Source organism: Uloborus diversus, chromosome 10 (genome assembly GCF_026930045.1).
Source record: "Uloborus diversus isolate 005 chromosome 10, Udiv.v.3.1, whole genome shotgun sequence".
Classification (NCBI taxonomy): domain Eukaryota; kingdom Metazoa; phylum Arthropoda; class Arachnida; order Araneae; family Uloboridae; genus Uloborus; species Uloborus diversus.
Window position 1 is genome coordinate 119,449,420 of NC_072740.1, and position 19,486 is coordinate 119,468,905.

The following is a 19,486-nucleotide window of genomic DNA, read 5'->3' on the forward strand; positions in this document are numbered from 1 at the left end:
AAAATTGTTGCCACACCGTGGGTAAGAGCTATATGCATTACAATGCCGCTCCTGACAAAGACTTTTCTTACTTATACATTTACGTTTGTTCACTGCAACTGTATTAAATTTCCAACAACAAGCGCAAGTTGTGAATCTGTTTCGATACGGTTTGGTGCAAAAGTAATAGTAGTGATAGAGATTTGTCTGTGAAAAATAATTATGCTCACATTTATACTTATTATTATGACGTGGTGTGTGGTTTCTTTCATAGACTTGATTTTTAAGGTGTGTGTGCCGCATTGACTTCTAAAAATTCAAGTTAAATTTAATCAGTATTCATATCTTATATTTTTGTATTTATCTGAGGAATGATTTTGTAACTTTTGTTTTGTTTCAAGTTAATGAGAATAGTACAAAGCTACAAAAGCAAAAATTTTTTTACCAAAGTTCCCTTATCACTTTTCAATGAAATTAATTTAGTTTGCTTATTATTTCTTTTCTTATTTTATCATTTTACTTCTTGATTTGAAAATTTTTTCTCATGTTATTAAACTGGTGTATTTGTTCTTTTTTGCTATTATATCGTCTTTACTGTGGTAGAGCAGAATGAGGAAAATTGATTTATGTGTTGCTGAACTAACAGTTGCTGCTGAATGGTAAGGATAAATCATCAGTTGAATTCATGTGTCAATCTAGCCGCTTTTGGCTGATTGGTGAACACCGCCTTTGGCAGTGTACTTCAGATGCTATGTCTCCTTTTTGCTGCCTGTGGCGGTGCATTGATTTTCGACCTGACACACCCCTAAAAACATTCCATTCCTAATCCGCTGCATGCCTCCACTTTACCATTAACTCAAATTAGTTAATGCACAGTTAATTAGTTTTAAGCATGGCACTCCTCTAGCACCATTCCATTGCCAGTTCGCCACATTTCTTTACCATATAGTCATAAGAAACCTGGTTCCCATGCCTCTTAACCATTAACTCAAATTATTCAAAGATCAAAACATTTCTGCTTTAAGCAGAAAAGAGAGAGAAATTATAAACACGGGAAAATGAAGCCATAATTTTTCTGAGGGGAAAGGCAACATTGGGAAAGAAGGTCTGAGTAAGAGAAACGGGCAGGCTACCAGGATTGACCAGGGGCAGACTGGCCGACATCGGCTCAGTCGGCAAAAGAACAGTTTGACCACTTCATAAAAAAGTTAAATTAGGCAGTGACGGATCTCGATTTGTCCGAGGTCGAGCAAAGACATTTAACTACTGCTAGTTGCTCTTCTCCTTTAAGTTTCTGGTACAGATGTGATATACCCCCCCCCCCCCCTTGGCGAGGATAGAATTTTTAGCTCATTTCGAAAATCGCCAACGTTGGCGATAAAACTTTTTCCGGTAGCTCTAGTAACCCTGCAGAATATACCTGGGAAGTACAGATGTGAACTAATTCTTTTTGCACGTGTGTCCGTGGAGGTAGGTGCACATATGTTCCGCTCTTAGGGTGGTGTTGTTTCGTGCAATATACCTTACAGGAATGCTTATTTTGTGTTAGTTTAAATTCAGTAGTTGTGTTTTGAAGTAAAAACATTAGAAAATGCCAGTTTCTTCAAACTTGAAGGTTAATTAAAAGTTAACTCCAACGTGGTGTGTATCTGTAACGTGCCATTGTCATATGATGTATTGTTTTAGACTGAGTGTAAATATTTATACCATATAAAAAGGTAAGTTCTTTATTTTAGAATTCAAAAAAAACCCTCTCACTTCCAAAATTCTTTGTTTTTACAAATCCTTGAGGGGTTCTTGTAGTATACATAACTGTGACTATACTCCGACTGTAATGTATATTAACAGTCGGAGGGATAACGGACCGAGCGGAGCGAGGTCCTGGCGAGCCCGAGGTCTCATAGTACTTTCGTAATGAGACCGAGGCAGGGCCGGCGAGCCAAGGTCTCATTACGAAAGTACTATGAGACCGAGGGCTCGTATCCCGGAGAAATGATGAAAAAAAATTAATGCATTAATTTCGACTCGTAATTAATACAATAATTTATTTCATTGCATTTTAACATGTTTACAAAAAAAACCCGGCCCTGTACATTTTTGAAGCATATATTCGTGATGTTTTTTGTTGTGCTTTTATGTTGTTTTTATATATATTGTGTTCTGAAGTGCTTTGATCATGTTTTTTTATCTGATTTTTTCCTGTTGGCGCTAAAAAAGCATCGCTAAGAACGATGTATGACATATGTCGTCATAAATCGTTTTCTTGGCGACGCTTTCTTGGCGCCAACAGGGAAAAGTCGCCAAGGGTGGGGTATATCACATCAGTTCCAAGTTTCTTAATCCAGTTTTAAAGTTCTAAAAAAAAAAAATTGGAAACGTAAAATAAAATAACACTGACACATTTTTTTATGTGCCTTGAAAGAAGGATACTAATGGTTACAAGTCTTAAAAGGCACATCTTTAGGCTTCTATACTGACATCATAGGAAGGACAAAGGGAGGAATCAGGTAAATTCCCCCAGAAATTGCTCAAATAAGTTCATCTATATTGCCTTAACGAGAAAAGAATCGGGAGAAATGGTTCTAGTTTCCTTCCAATCGATATTTTAAAGATTCATGTCCAAAATTTCAATTATACAATTTTCAGTAATGTTAGAGGAGAGGGAGAAAAATGTGTTCCACAATGATTTTGTTTTCTTTCCTTCTTTTTTTTTTTTTTAAATAGAAGTCCATTTTAGTCTATCTTTGTTTACAATAAAATGTCGGGGGCTCTTCCTGGAAATTCTCTGAAATGTGAAGTTTTAGAAATGCAATTTTAGGCTATCCTTGGTACAATGGAACAGGATAGCATCAGGGGCTTTCTACGTAAAGGTTTCGACCTTGAACTATTAAAAAATGCAAAATTATCTTTGATCACATTAGAGAGAGAGAAGGAGGCTCAGTGATCTCATTTGAATGCATTTAAAAAAACTGAAGTCTACTCGACCCAATTTTAAGCTACGTTTAGTTACCATAGGGTAGCGGTTCTCAACCAGTGGTTCACAAACCCCTGGGGGTTTGCGAGAGGTACTCAGGGGGTTCGTGAAAAAAAAATTGTAATTGCGGAATTTTAATATGCCTGTTTCTGATGAAGTTTCATGTTCAAGTGGTTTCAGACAAATTTTCTTTTTTTTATTCATTTGTCTCTCGCACATTCGATACTCTTAACATGAAAATATTTGCATACTTCCTGACATATTTTACATTTAAATAGTTTACTCTGTCATTGCAAAGTGCCGGTTTTAGCGCTTCCATTGAAGCCATGCTGACAAAGCTCTACTTCTGAATACAATGTCCTCAGATGAAAGAATTTGAAAGCTTTCCTTTCCTCAGAAGTTTTTGATCAGAAAGATTGACTGAACTTGATGAAAACATTGCATGGAACATATACCAGAGTCTAAAATATTTTAATGTTTAGTTTCTTTACCATTTAAGTCTGAGGAAGAGCTGTCGCTCTTCTCTTGTGTTGAGTAAAAAATGCATAGAAGTGAGATCAGGCTGTTGTTTGTTGCTATGTTCCTCAGGCAACATTGACTACAATTTACTTTGAGTTTTATTGTCGAAAAAGGAAAAGAATGGCTAGCAATCCAAGAATACCACAGGAAGTATGAAAAACTAATTAACATAGAAAATTTTCGTGGGCGAAAGTTTGTCAGTGTGAAGTTTGCATAGTGGAAACAAGCAATGGAATTTAACCCTGCAACTTATTTGCGCTATATGTAAATAAGGAATTTATGAAATTCGTGTAGAAAATTTCTCTTGTAATAAGTGAGGTTAAAAATATTTGTCTTGTAAAAAATTAAATATTGTATAAAAGTTGGAGTACATGTATATATTGAAAATAGAAGCTTCTATTATTTTTCAATATACGCATTTTACTCCTCACTTATAGCATAATTACAAGAAAATGTATGCAGTATATCTTTATCAAACAGCTAGGCTTGTAGTCCTTTTCAAGGAGACTTAAACCTAAGAGATCTTTCTCATTTTACTGTAAGAAAAAAATTTATTTAGTTAATCTGAGAGTTCCCTGAAAGGTACAGTAGAAGACCGTTATAACGCACACCTTGGGACCAGAGCTTTTACATTATATAGATCATTTCACAAATTTTGAAACTAATATTCAGAATATATCTATATATTAGCACTTCAGAATGAGTTTTATCTGCAATGAATATTAAAGCACCAATATTACAATTAGTTGTTCACAAATAAATATGTTTCACAATCAAAAGAAAGTGCATTATCCTGCACTTCTGCTAGCTTCATGGTTTGCATAACAGCTGCATTTTCAAGAGCCATCTGGTATTTTCTATTTACTGTAAGTACTAATATTCCATTATGAGCTTTGAATTAAGATAGAAAGATGAGAAACTATTTCAAAATTTGATTTTCCTTACAATTTTAGTGCTTGCAAAGCAAAACAGAGGGATTTTTTAAACTTCAAAACATATTGTTTACTTTTGAAAAGTTGTGCGTTTTATAGAGAATTGCGTTATATAGGTTGGCGTTATAATGGTCTTCTACTGTATTTTAAAGATCATTCTTTATTTGTCTTCTGATTTAGTGATTAGAGATAAATGTACCCTAGTGTCAGAAAAATTTCAGCCAAACTTTGAACCTTTTGTTCCACAAATATCCCATTTTTAAAATTTTTCAATGTTGATTGAAACTCAACACAGAATAATCAACGTGTTTATTTTTTGCTATATTTGTTTTGTATTCGTTTTTTAGCGATCATTTTAGTTCGCAGCAATATTTGTAATTCTATATTTTGCAATTGTGTTTTCGTTCTTGTTATAAACTAGAGAGCAGCATCAAAAAGAAAAAAAAAAAAACAAATTTTAATGTTAATGCGTGTGTGTGCGCTTGGGGTTTTTTTTTTTTTTTGCTTCGTACCCAACCTGGTATTACCTGGTATCCAAGGGGTTCGCCAACTTCTTTCAGAGTTTGGAAAGGGTTCGCAAGGGGAAAAGGTTGGGAACCACTGCCATAGGGAATCCGGCGACTCTCCTTTGGAATTTTTCGACGTTGAAATTTTTAAAACACATTCTTATAATATGATTAGAAGCATTAAAAGGAAAGGTGACAGATTTCTGTTTAGTATTTCTTCTGAAGATTTTTCAGGAGGGTGCCATGCCTTTCTGCTTGAAAGCTAACTTTTGACCCTTAACTGAAGCAACCCCCTTGTCCCTTAAAAGTTTCAACAAGACTTCCCAAAAGCAAACTTATTTTCCAAAGGTAAAGATTCACACAAACCTATCCTTGAAACGTCACTCCATCCTTCCCATGACTTATCCACAAGAATCTGATTAGAATAAATCAGAATGTTTTTTGCATTATTTTAAAACTAAACACTAAAAAGCTTTTCAATATTTTAAAACTAATTACTACTGAAAACACTTGGACTTTGTATGCACCTAGTGCACCAAAAAGTTTTGAAAAAATCGCCGTTTTTATATGACAAAACTCCTATCAAGAAGTGTCCTTTTATCTGAAAGCGCACTGACCCTTTTTTGGTCTGGGGCATTTGTTTCTGAAATTGAGATTAATTTTAAGCTATATTGCAGGTAAAAGGGTTACAGAGCTCTTCCCTGGAAATTTCTACAAGTTAAATTTTAAGCTATCTTTAGTGACTTTAAGGAAATGGCAAAGATTCAAAAACTTTGTTTTTAAAATTTTTGATATTTGGGTCTGAAAAACAATTGAAGACCTTGATGCAAGAACCAGGTAAACACTCATTTTTGATAATACCGACAAATAACATCGGTCGCCAAAAGAAACTGTATTATAATTCCAACATTATTTATTACAAAGCAGTGGTCTGATCTTACATTTGTGTGGGTTCTCCCTCGGAAATTTTTTGAAATCAAAGTCCTAAGAACGCAGTTTTAGACCGTCTCTGGTGATGCTTTGGGGTGAAATAATTCTGGGGCACTTCTGCGAAAATTTTTAGAAATCGAAACCTTAAAAACGCCATTTTTGGCTACAATTTGTTGCAGATAGAGTAATAAAAGGAATAGGACTTTTTGAAGTTGTCCCCGGTTGATTTTTTTTTTAAAAACGAGCTTAATCGATCATCTCTCTGCCCGATTTTTCGAAATTGAAGTTCTATAAGCATAGGTTTCGCCCTTAACTTCGTTAAGGGCAGGGAGGTTCTGGGGCTCTCCCGAAAACTATCTCGAAATTGAAGTCCTAAAAAACAATGTTTTAAATAGATATTCAGTGGTTAATTCAGCTAAGAGATAATCAGTGGGATTTAAATGCTATCCACCTTAAAGTTTTTTAATTTTCAGATTTCATTTGGGAGTTTTGGACACTCGTCCAAATTTTTTTTTGTAATTGAAGTCTTTAGATCGCGACTGTGGACCATATTTGGTAATGTTAGAGGTTTGGCCAATTTTCAAAATTGAAGCCCCAGAATAAGCAATGTTGAACGATTTTCGATGCTGTTAGAAAGCAATGCATTTAGTAACTGTCCCCTGGAAATTTTTCGACATTGAAGCCCTGGAAAACGAGATTCGAGACGCTCTTTTATGGTTTTGTTGTGTGTGTGCGGGGGAAGGGGGGTAGCTTGCGAAGCTTAGCATTTTGAAGACTTTTATAGTTTTAAACTGACTGGGCAAAAGAAAAAGAAACGGGGTTGTGGGATGAAAGAAATAGAGTTGTTGGGCGTAATTACCTGATTAATAGTTAGCAACTTTTGAAATTTTTTATTTTAACGTTCTTTTCAAAAGCAATTCAGCTTTTTTTTCCCCCAACATTAGGCAATCTTTGGAAAGAAAGAGTTCAAAAATCCTCCCCTGAAAGGTAAAACACAACTTCAGGTTATCTTTGGAGAATGTAGACGTTTACAGCTAAGGAGCGGTTAAGGATCTCCATCCGAAAGTTTTCAAAATTGAAATCTAAAAGGCACAATTTCAGACTATTTTTGGTAGTAACCTTAGTGAAAGGATGGTAATTCCAGGACTCTCCTCCAGAAATGTTTTGAAATTGATGTCCGAAAAACACCTAAATAAATGCATTTTTAGAACATCAATTTTCCAATATTACTTCAACCGAACAACTAAAACGTATTTTAAATTTCTTGCAAGGGACGAGAGTTATGGGGAGAAATATTTTGAAGACCCTTCTTATCAGATTGACTAGAAAAAAAAAGGTGGGAGGTGGGGATAGTGAAAGAAAGAGGGGTGAACTTAATTTGCTATGCAATAATCTTCATCTGTTAAAAATTTTTAATTTAAAGTATTTCTTTTTGAAAAAAAAAAAGAAAAACAATCCCCTTCCCCCCAACATTATTTGCTTTTCTTTTTTTAAAAAATAACTACGCTTTCCCCAGACACGTTCTTTTCTTGAGTAAGAGGTACGGATCCCCTGGACCCCTTCTGAACACCATTGCCTGCTGCCCTCTATAACGCAGGGTTCCTAAATTTTAGCGATTCGCGGCACAGTTTGAAGAATTAGAATTTTCTAACAGCATCCTAGTCTAGTTTTCTTATTATTGTTACCATGGGCACTTCGAGACACTCATCACCTATTTTTGCGGCACCCAATTCGGAAATTCCTAACATAACGTATTATAATTATTATTATGTATTATCCCTCTCATTTTTTGTTTATTCTTTTTTTTTCTACCTTTATTTAATTTTTTTCTAGATTTTGGAGGGGGTCCGGGCCCCCGCAGCCCCTCCCTTAAATACGCCCTTGCATTGTTGCTCCAATCGGAACATGTATAATAGGGTGGGCCGAAAAAACCTTTTTTGGAAATCTGTTTTTGGATAGTGCGGAAAAGTTGCTATATGGGCCCGTTATAACCCATAAAAAATTTCGCTAAATTTGTTTAATATTTAGCCGGCGCTATTCGACCTCAAAAAACTGAAAAAAAAGGGCAAAAATGCACTTTTGCCCTTTGCAAAAGAAAAAGGGGGGGGGGGGGTTGAAAATAAAAGTTTGAAGCTATTTTCAGCAAACATTAGAAGTATCTGTCAGTGAATTAGTTGAAATCCTCAAAGACTTTTATACATTTCGTAGAATGTTTAGCTATGCTCCTTTAAGACTGAAACATTGGAAAAGTGAAAAAAAAAAATTAAAAGTAGTTTCGAAATAAGTAAGTACTGAAATGTTACGCAATACGTTACTTAGAAAAAAACAGTGAAAATTCAATCAATTTTATGCGACATTCGTACGCCAATTTTATAAAATGCACACACTCAAATGAAAAATAGTTACATAAGATGCTAATTTTTTAATCTTCGGTTCCAATTGTTTCTCCTGGATAATAAACAGCACTCAACTACTTCTATTATTCCTAAGATTATTTTATAACTATTTTATATATATTTGACAAATAGAGCCCTTGAGTATTAAAAAAATGTGAATCCTCTGAAGTCCTTTAAACTGATTAATGAAATGAACGCAAGTATTCTTCTTTTTCTCAAGCCATTTCTTCCTCTCGACTTTATGACCCACTTAAGAGACAAAACCCCCCCGACAAGAAATGCTGTAATTCTACACCTCCACAGCTGGGAACTAAGCAATTAAAGCGGTCCTCTCTTGTGTCCAATGTCCACAATGAGTTCCCACTGAGGCATCTTATACTGGAATTGGACGGTTGCACAAAGTGGCCACATTCATATTCTGAAGCTATCGAACAACTTCTTAGAGATTGAAAAAAATCCGGTGGTCGAATTTGATAAAATTGACTGCAATCTTCTGGTTTTGGACATGGAAAATATAAAAAATTTAAGTACTGAACAACAATATTTGTATAGAATCTGTCTTGCTGTAAAATATGGTAGTTGTCCTTCAAGCGTGGCTGACAGTAGCCCAGGCAAACTCAGTCAGTCATGCGCGATGGCTGACAACTACAAACCGTTTGTTACGCTTGTATATAGGCACTCCAACTCCATCAGAAAACCTTACAATGCTTGTAAAGTATGTAATTTTAGTTTGTGCTCCAATGTGGTTTGAAATAAAAATGAAACCTAACTGCCAGTACCGCGCCCAACATTTTTGGAAAATGATTTCTCTTGCAAGGCAGTTTCCAGACAACGTTAAGGAGATAATTTTCAAAGTTCTCTCAAGTAATGCATATTTCGCTCATCTTGAACAGCTACTGTTGACAATGTTGTTTGACTCAAGAAAATACATTCGGGAAGTAGCTGTTAGGCGCATTCTGAACTCTAGAAATAAGAAGACGAAGAGCTCGGATGGTGTACGATTTTTTGAGCATCCTAAACTCAATTTTGAAGCCGTTGATTTAGTTGATTGAGTAAACTGTGTTGTAACAGATCCACCTCTTGCAATGCATCTAAAAGACCAACAATGGAAAGAAATGTGCAAAGAACATTCTACAGAGTTTACTTTCGAGAAATTTCCCTGTCACACGCAAGTTGTGAAACGTTGTGTGAAACTAACAACCGAAGCTGCGATAAAAGTTCGTGGTGAAACTGCACGAGATGGATACATTCGTGCTAAACTTCAAGCTAGAAAAGAACTTCCATCTTTGATAACAAGGGACAATATTATTCCAAAAAATAATATTCATTATGCATGAGGTATTATAAATCAAATTTGAAGATTTCTTTTTTAAAATTTTATTATCTATATATGTAGTTCTCGAAAATGTACGATACTATTGCATGATAATAATTACTATGATTAATAGCGCTATTTAATTAATTAGTCTATGATTTAATTTTGAAAAATAATTTTCACATTGGTTTTTAAAGAAATTCAATATTTTTTCATTTTTCTCCAATTTTTGATGTCGGAAAGGAGCGGTTAAATGCTCATTAAAATCAATGAAACATTCTATGGGCTTGAACTGGCTCATAATATAACATTTTCGGTGCATTCCAGCAAAATATTTGGAATTAAGTTTTTTAAAAAAAATTTCGACAAAAATTCTTTTTTCTCTTTTTTTTCAGTTTTTCAGTGTCAAATAGCGCCGGCTAGATATTTTTTAATATCCAAGAAATTTTTTGTGAGTGCTAACTAGCTCACTACGCAACTTTTGCGCGCTATCCAGAAATTGATTTCGAAAAAAAAAATTTTTTCGGCTTATTTCGGCCCACCCTAATGTATAATGTCCACACGCAAAAATGAATTTGGAACTGATGTGATATACCCCTCCCTTGGCGACTTTTTCTTGTTGGCGCCAAAAAAGCAACGCCAAGAGAACAATGTATGACAAGATATGTCGTACATCGTTCCTGTCGATGCTTTTTTGGCACTAACAGGAATGTGGAGCTAATAACTTATGATCAACAAATACTTGAAGAAGACAATCATTAAAACAACAATAAACATCGCGAATATATATAACAAAGATATAAAAAACTAACAATCTAAGAACACAATACTTAAAAATAAGTGCACTTTCCTTTTTTTGGATTCTTTTCCCTCTACCCCCCCCCCCCATCAGGCCGTGCACATATGTCCTGCTCTTATAGTAATTGTCCTCTTTTTTATTATTATTATTGCAATAAAATTATTAAACTGTGTTAGTTTTGACAAAAAAAAAACCCCTTAATTTTGTGTTATAGAAGACTCCCTGGAAAGGTGTCTGGAAGCTTTAACAAACCACCATAGTTTCAGAGTAGAGGTCTGCAATTTATAAATCTAGCTCTAATTATGTTGTTTCTATAATGCTATATATATATATATATTTTTTTTTTCAATGTTATATTAGGGTAAGTCAAAAATTACTTACACTTTTCATTCTACACCTTTACTAAACTAATATAGGTTTAATATATATATAGGTTTAACAGATACAATATTTTTCGATTATTCTCCACCTTTTGCAATGCACTTGGTGCAGTGAACAACAAGTTTTCGTATGCCTTCCTGGTAGAAGTTTTTCGGTTGGTCCTAAAGCCACTTTTGCACCATCTTTTACAACTTCTTTTTTCCATGTCTGAGGCAAATCGACGACCTTTCAAAGCTTCCTTAAGTGGTCCAAAGAGATGAAAGTCTGAGGGAGCAAGATCTGGGCAGTAGGGAGAGTGTTCCAGGATCTCAAAGCCCAACCTGTTGTTTCTATAGTGTGATGGGCCGTATGCGGCCGGGCGGTGTCTTGCAACAATAAAAATTTACTTTGAGAGTAGACCACGGCATTTGTTTGAAATTGCTGGCTTCAGCTTGTTGGCCAACAAAAACTGAGCGCTCCTTGTTGCTCCACTTTCGTGCAATCTGATAGCGAAGCTGACATGTTTATGCTGTTGTTGCTAGATGACAACTGATGTGATTGTGATTAAATTCCTCACACGTGACCACACGCACGCCAACTCAACACATGCAACTGCAGCTGCCTCCTATCTTAGTTTAATAAAGTTGTAGAATAAAAAGTGTAGGTCATTTTTGACTTACCCATATATATATTTTTGTTTTTTTAATTTAAAATATTTCTTTTCAGACGTGTCTCTTTTTTCCATACTTACAAACTCTAAATCAAGCTGGAATTCATATTAGCCCATTCAAGATTTCTTGGTCATCTTCTCATATACCTAGAGGACTACTTAGTTCTGTGCAGAAAAGACCAAAATTGTATCGAACATGGTTTGATACCGGAGCTCTACTTGCCTGTATGTTTTTAATCCCTAGTGCAATTTTATACTTTTACTCTATGAGTAAAGTTAGTTTCCATGACAATAGCAGTACTAACAGCCCTGTCTTACTTGTGCCTATGGTAAGTAATTTTAAATTTATTTTGACAGGGAAATATGTATGTTTTATTGGTTTGTTACTAATTTAACATATAAACTAATTTCAATGTCCTATTTTTAAAATTAAGTGTTGATGTAATGATCAATTTAGTATTGCAGTGTATAAAAAGAGCATCATTTTAAGAGTTAAACCGCACCATTGCTTGTGGATTGTCGTTGGTGTGCGAAATGAACTTTACCTACCAGATTGAAGGCAATCTCAGCTTCAGTGAGGGGTCATCTGCCTCCAGTTCAGTTATTGATTCTTCCAGACTGATGAGTCCATAGCATATAGGGAATTCCAATCTTTGGATATCATAAACAGGCTGTCACTATAGTGTTCGCACTTTTAGTTTAATGGTTCCTTTTTTATCATTAGCACTTTTAAGACTTTTTAATGACAAGATTAACATATGATGCCGAATACTTGCTTATTATACATATGTGTGCATATAGACGAAAAAAAATTGTTGGATTCCACAGATTTCCTCCTTGAGATTGCAGAAATCCTTTGCAAAATTAGCATCAATTCCAAAGGCAATGGGAAAAAATAGCTGAGGAAAGAATAGATGAATAAAATATAAAGCACTTATTCAGCACAGTCCGTCGTTTAAGAGGGAGGGTCTTTCCCCCCACCCTTGGCATTTGAAAATTAGCGTTTTTACTTATAAGAGGGCAGGGCTTTTAGTGTTTTCAGATAAAATTTGCATTGAGGATACGCTCTTTGCCCAGGGCCCAATTTCCTAATAGGCAGAGTTGGCAGCTGCCTTGGGCGGCAAAATTCTCAGGGGCGGCAAATTTTTCTTTAACCCACATTCTTTAAATTAATTTTCTATTCTTGAAAGTGATTATTAGCATTCTTTCATTTTCCACAGAGACAATTTTTTCTTGTAATTTTATGATGAATTCTTTCCCACATCTTATAAAAATCAAATGTTTTTCAATCATGGTAATAGATCAGCGTAGAACAGTAAGTGAAGACAAAAAGCCGAATGGCGATTTTAGAAAGTGTCGTTGCTTTTATATAAAAGTCACACCAAGATTAGAGTTTCACTGAGATTTTTAGTGCTATACTAAAGTTTATTCAGTACTGGTTTCTTGAGTGATTGACGTTCATTTTCTTTTTTACATTATTAATATTTAAAAATTGTTTTCTGTTAATATTAAGTCTCGGAGACAAATGAAAATGAGTGACGAGAGAAAAGGGCTGAATGATTTTAAACAAAAGAAACATGCTAAATTAAAAAGAGTCTTCAAAAAATTTTTTTATGTGATATATTATTTTCAGACAGGCGGTTTTCAAAAGCAGAAACTTTGCACTCTTGTAAATTGCAATCCATTTACAATCTATATATATAAAAATGGATGTATGTTTGTGGGTATGTGTGTATGTTCCTTATACAAATCCACAGTTTTTGTCGGATTTCTTCCAAATTTGGCACAAAGGTAAATTGTTGCTCAGGAATTTATACAAGCGGGTTTTTGGAATTTTAAAAAGACCCAAAGAGGTCTAATTTTATATTTTGAGTCATAAAATTGCTCTTTTCTGCACGAAGAAATTTTTGTGTAGTTATGAATTTAGTGTAAATGAAAAGCCCGTAAAAAACTGCCCTAGATGAAGTTTCTTCAAAGATTAACTTTAATTGTTAAATTTGCGAACCTTGGTTCAAAGCAAATGAAAACGGTTATCAACATATAACCACCAGGAGCTATTTTAAATGCAATCAACACAAAATCTATCCTGAACGATGGCCGTCAATGCCGTTTAGCGATGAGCGCTAAAGCATGTTTGGCGAGGAAGCCGTAGATTATAAGAAATGATGCTGTACATTATTTCTTAAACTGCGACATACGAAGCCCCAGGAGTCCATTGATGCTACTCATTGTGCTACTTAATTTGATTGCTACCGTTTAATTATAATTTTTAAATATTGTTTAATTATAAAATCCACAACAGTAAGGTTTCGTGTATTTTTTTATCAGTGTTTTACCCGTTAATAGCAGAGAAAATACAAACATGAGTAAGGTAATAATGCATTCAATATTGACCTACCATCTTCGACTGTTTCAGCATTAGACTACTTTTATTAAAACCACATCTATTTCATCCTTGCAACAGAAATTTAATTTAATGTTCTATGATCCTTATCAAACCAATTTGCAATATGTAAATTTTCTTTATACTATTCCTTGATTTACGTCGAATCTTTAAGTAATTCGGTTCAACTATAACTGATAACCTAATTCGGTTTAATAGAAGTCGCTCCAGGCTGTCAAAGAGCAGGGGTAAAGGTACTAATAAAGCAAATAAAGTGCAAAATAATTATAGTAATGTACAATAGCGCATTCGGAATTTATCTTTCAAAGGGAGGGGTGTGGTCAAGGCTTTCCTTACATGTATCTATATATATATATATATATATATATATATATATATAATAATCTATATGTATAAAAATGGATGTATGTTTGTGGGTGTGGGTATGTGTGTATGTTCCTTATACAAATCCAGTTTTAGTCGGATTTCTTCCAAATTTGGCACAGAGGTAAATTATTGCTCAAGAATTCATATATGCTGGTTTTGGGAATTTAAAAAAGATTCAAAGAGGTTAAAGTTTATATTTTTAATCATAAACGGGCTGTTTTCGACATAACGAATTTTCATATTGTTATGAGTTTGGTCTGAATGAAAAGCCTATAAAAAATGCCCTAAATGAAGTCTCTTCAAAGATAAACTGTAATCGTTAAATTTGTGAACCTTGGTTCGAAGCAAATGAAAATGATTAGCAACTTATAACAACCAGGGGATATTTTAAATACAATCAACACTAAAGGTATTCTCAACGTTGGCCGTTAATGCCGATTTGCTACAAGCGTCGAGCATGTTTGGCAAGAAAACCAAACAATAGCGAAATGCTGTTCAGCGTTTTTTGGTTAGCATTCTGCAAAGCAGGAATGCATTGCGGTCTCCGACGGTTCTGCTTGCTTTGGTATTTCCATAGCAGAATGGTAAAACGAAATTATAGATCGGTATTTCCTACATGAACAGCCCAGAAAATACTAAAATTAGTTGGGTATCAATAATTCATACATTATCCGTGTACAAGCTTTAACAATTTAATGTTGTATGGTCCTTAAAACCAACATGCATATGTTCTTTATACTGTTCCATGATTTACGTCGGATCTTTACCGAATTCGGTTCAACTAAGTTAAACCGCTCCAGGCTATCATCATCAAAGAACAAGGGTAAAAAATACTAATATAGCAAATAAATTGCAAAATATTCATTTTTGTGCATAGTAACGTAGCTGGAATTTGTCTTTCAAAGGGGGGGGGGGGGGCATGACGTATCTTTAATGCACATAAACTACTATACTAGGATTCCCATTGTGTGCTAAAATTAAAGGTTGTGCACCTTTTTTATCCGCAAAACTGCACGGAAATATAATTTGGCGGAATTCATACAGTTTGGGAGGGTTGGAGTTTAAAGTTTGGAAAAAATGCAAATAAATATTAATTTAAATTTAAACTGTTTTAAACTGCAAAAAATTGCTATGTTTTTTATATAAACAAATTTTTTCATTTGAAATTTTATATTACCTTAACGCTTGAGTAATAATGCACCTGATGAAGCATCTTCACCGACATCGTGAAATAAGTTGAACAAAACTGCATTTCCAATTACAAAGCTCAGTACGATAACTGCTATTGTAAACAATCGAAAATTATTGGAAGTTTATAGCTACCACTAAACATTTCAACCATCATTGAAGAAGTGCTCTGAGATATATATGGAAAATTATCACTGTAAATAGCTTAAACTCTCTTTAACAGTATAGGGATAAGGTAAAACACTTTGTATCTCACATGTAACCACAATGGACCTTTCTTAAACTTCAAGAGATTGCAATCTTCAGTGAGATTTCCGTTTTCTATCACGAGCAACAAGTCATAAGAGCAGTCAAGTGCTATAAATGCATTTGAGATGTAACTATTTTCGATATAGATAGCTTTATATTACTTGCTCAGTTGGTTTCACTCAAAAATGTAATTCTTCTTGCTGCTGAGAGGGGGACTAAGAACAATATTTAGGAGAAAGTTTTGGGTTAAATTCATGGATCAGAAAAATTTCAATCATTTAAGTTTAAAATTTTTAAACTACGTTTCAAAACGTGAAATACATTTCGTTTGCTTTTAAGCTATGGATAAGGGGAACAAAATATGCAACAAGATTCTGCAAGATATAAACAAAAGATTTGTCTATTATACCGTTGTAGGTAGAAATAAGATGTTTATTTTTAATTTCATGGCCTGCAAATAATTTTTTTAAAAAGTCTAACGCGGATAGTGACCAAAATGCGCACGCTTACTTCTTTCTCTATAACGCAGTTTAATTGACGGTTTTTAAATAGTTCATTCAATAAGTTCACGTCCACCTACTTCCATTTTTATTGTTTTACATAGCTTAAAATAACAACTGTAATGTAGTCAGTGGACCCATTCCCACCACTCACGACGACTGTGTCTCAATAAATTAAAATTTTGGTGTTCTCTAAGGAATAATTTGTCTAAAGCAGCAAACTTAAATACGTGCTCTCTCTACCTGTATCAGTGTGAGATATCATGTATAACATTTACGGTAAGCATTAGGTTTTAAAAATTTGAACTAGAACTTAAATCTTGACAAATTTCAAATCGTTACAAGACATTAATTTTACTCTCTAACTATCATTTTTACCTACGAAAATAGAAATTTGACGTCAATCGTCAATATAAGAAAATAAAATGTAGCTGACGTGCGTCTTTTTAGGGAAGTTACTTATCCAATTTTACTCTATGGTTTGGCACTAAATCTCCATGTTAAGAGCAAGCAGACACATTTTGTAAAGTTTTTTATAATAAGCAAACTTTTTCTGCGAAATGTGCTTGCCTGAAAACATACAAAATAACGTATCACTTGATACCTTCATTCGAAAAACACCGCCGGAAAATCCGTAAAACGAAGCGTTATCGTCTATTAACAATACTGAATGAATTCTTTATTTTCCGTATGGTGGACTATCTGTTTAGCTTTTGGACATTGTGGATGATTTTAAATTAATCTGAAAATATTGTAACTGTGTCCAAGAAGACTATTTTGTATATATTTTTGCCTGATAATAGGAATTGCCTTTTTTTTTTTTGTAAGCTCACGACTCTTTTTAAGGAAACATTCAATGATTTATTTTCGAATAAAATGTACGTGAAAAGTACCGTTGCATTTTTTTAAGTCTTGGGGAAAGCAAAACCTACAAAGGCGGCACAACGCTTTTCTTTCGAAGCATCACATAAAAGGTTGTCCCACAAGATATGCAAAACACAATCATTTGTCTTTGCATTAAGACAATTTATGTACCGCCCTTCTGATTCAACCTCAGACAACGTACCAGTGGACACTACAGATCCTAGACAACGTGCCTCATACTTTTTCGCTTCAAGTTGATGCTACTTTTTCGGCAAATGCTTGATTTTCTGTACTATGGAAAGCCTTTTGAAGATTTGAGCCTAGAGAGTAGTGCGAATGCAATTTTTTACTCTCATTTAGATAGAATTCATTCATTTGGTTATCTAAAAGATATGTTACATTGAAAAGCACCCGGGCAACGCCGGGTAATAAGCTAGTTTACTAATGAAATACCATTGAACTATGAGGAGTGGTAAAAACACAAGTGATTGAACATAATAACAGAGGAAATTATTCAAATCCTTGATTTGTAGTGGAAAAAATAAATCACGCGGTAAAGATGCTGTTATAAATGACAATGACAACTGATAAAATTGTTAACGCACAAGACTTTTTAAGTTCAGTGCTCATCAAATATACAGCTATGTATATATTAAATAATTAAGCTAGAGTTTTGATTTCAAAGCATGGTTTTGATCAGAAGTGCACAAATACGTAACTTTTTAAAAAATGTAACGGAATTAATTCAGACTGTAATCATTTCCTTTTTTTTTTATAAAATCTAAATGTCTTTTTGAGCAAACGATGACAAAACATAAAACTACAAAAGAATTAGTTAATTTATTCTGAAAATATATGCTGTTCTATGTGAAACATACTAACATGATTAGCATTCGAGGCAAATCTCGGTTACTGTTTATCTTCCCATTTTCTATCATTACATTTTCCCTTATAGGTCTAACTCATGTCTATATAATTTTTCAGTAATTCATCTGCTTTGCCATTATACAAATACAATGTGACAACCAGCAACAGTCTCTGGGCCCAGCTAGGTTGATCCTAGTCAATTTACAACCCCCCAGTGAAGATCAATGGCCCTCTTAAAACTATCTATTCCCTTGCTCATTACCACCTCTTCCAGTAAGCTGTTCAAAGGTTCCACTACCCTGCTAAAATAATAATTTTTCCTAATATCCATGTTCACCTAGTATTTAAATAGCTTAAAACAATGTCCCCTTGTCTTGCTTTCCGTGAGAAAATTTAGCCTGTTAACATCTTTCATTTTGATAAATTTAAACAACTGAATCATGTCCCCTCAGTCTCTTCTTTGCTCAAGACAGTACATTTTTAGCATTGTAAGCCTGGAATCGTAGTCTAAATGAGAAAGTCCATTTATTAGGCTTGTAGCCCGCCGTTGAACTCTTTCCAATACATTAATATCTTTCTTAAGATAAAGAGACAAAACTGAACAGCATACTCCAAATGAGGTCTTACCAAACTTCTATATAAGGGTAGAAGAACTTCTTTAGATTTGTTTAAAATAGATCTATTGATAAACCCAAGCATCTTATTGCATAGCTGCCAAGTGCTCCGTTTTTCCCGGAGTTTCTCCGATTTTTATTGCGTACTCCGAAAATCCGATTTATTCTAAAAAACTCCGATTTTTCGACTTTTCTTCACTTATCGATTTCACAAGAAATTTCCTTATCCTTAAAGGCAGGACTTATATACAAACTCAACAAAAGGGAAGACAATTTGATGCTTTGGAAGCATTCGTGTCAGGATAAACACTGACGGGTGCGCCGGAGAACATCAGTTTTTGATCGAGCATTTCGGCTGCACGCGTGTAAAACATCGCCGCCATGTTTGGTCATTCACAAGATGGAAGTCGACGATGCTAAGCGCCTAAGTTTTCAAAGACGAAGCAGATTCGGGTGTTTTTCTTAACTGAAAAATCATTAAAGTAAAGTAAAATGTGCTACAATTTTTTTAAAAAAATATTTTAAATAATTTTCTTGAGAAATGAAAAAAATCATACTATTTAAAATTTCATCTTATCCTCACTGCTTTGGAAGCAATTTTCAATTAAATTGTAGTTTCATGAGGATTTTAAGTTATTTGTATGCAACAAGTTCAAACATTTCTATCCTAATTTTTGACTTAGTCACAATATTTGGTCATTTTGTGAGATTTAAGTACTTAAGTGACTTAAGTCTCTTTTAATGACCTAGTTTCCAAAAACGGAATAAGATGTTTATTGCAATGTCTTTTTACTTTTCAATATGTAGCTACGTAACGATGCTTTTTTTGGGGGGGTAAAATTATTTTATTTTAATCTTGGTTGTAGTTTTGCTGAAAATCGAACATGAAAATTCAGAAAAGCATTATAATGGTGCTTAAAACTTATAGAAGCTTATGGTACAGAAGGAAGGCTTAGCACAGGCCACAATTTCGTGCTCCTATTTTAACCCTCGTTGCTCCTATTTTTTCCTTTCGGTGCTCCTATTTTTTTTAATCTTTAGGTTGGCAGCTATG

The 19,486-nt window shown here is 34.2% G+C and overlaps 1 protein-coding gene across 1 annotated transcript in view; it reads left to right on the forward strand.

The window, feature by feature from the left end:
• The first annotated feature begins 201 nt into the window (after positions 1 to 201).
• The window catches only part of LOC129231144 (membrane-bound transcription factor site-2 protease-like), a 41,615-nt gene continuing 22,330 nt past the window's right edge, over positions 202 to 19,486 (forward strand). The window contains exons 1-2 of the mRNA XM_054865392.1: positions 202 to 267; positions 11,437 to 11,579. Coding sequence (XP_054721367.1) covers positions 202 to 267; positions 11,437 to 11,579 — 209 coding nt within the window. The remainder of the gene's footprint in view (positions 268 to 11,436; positions 11,580 to 19,486) is intronic.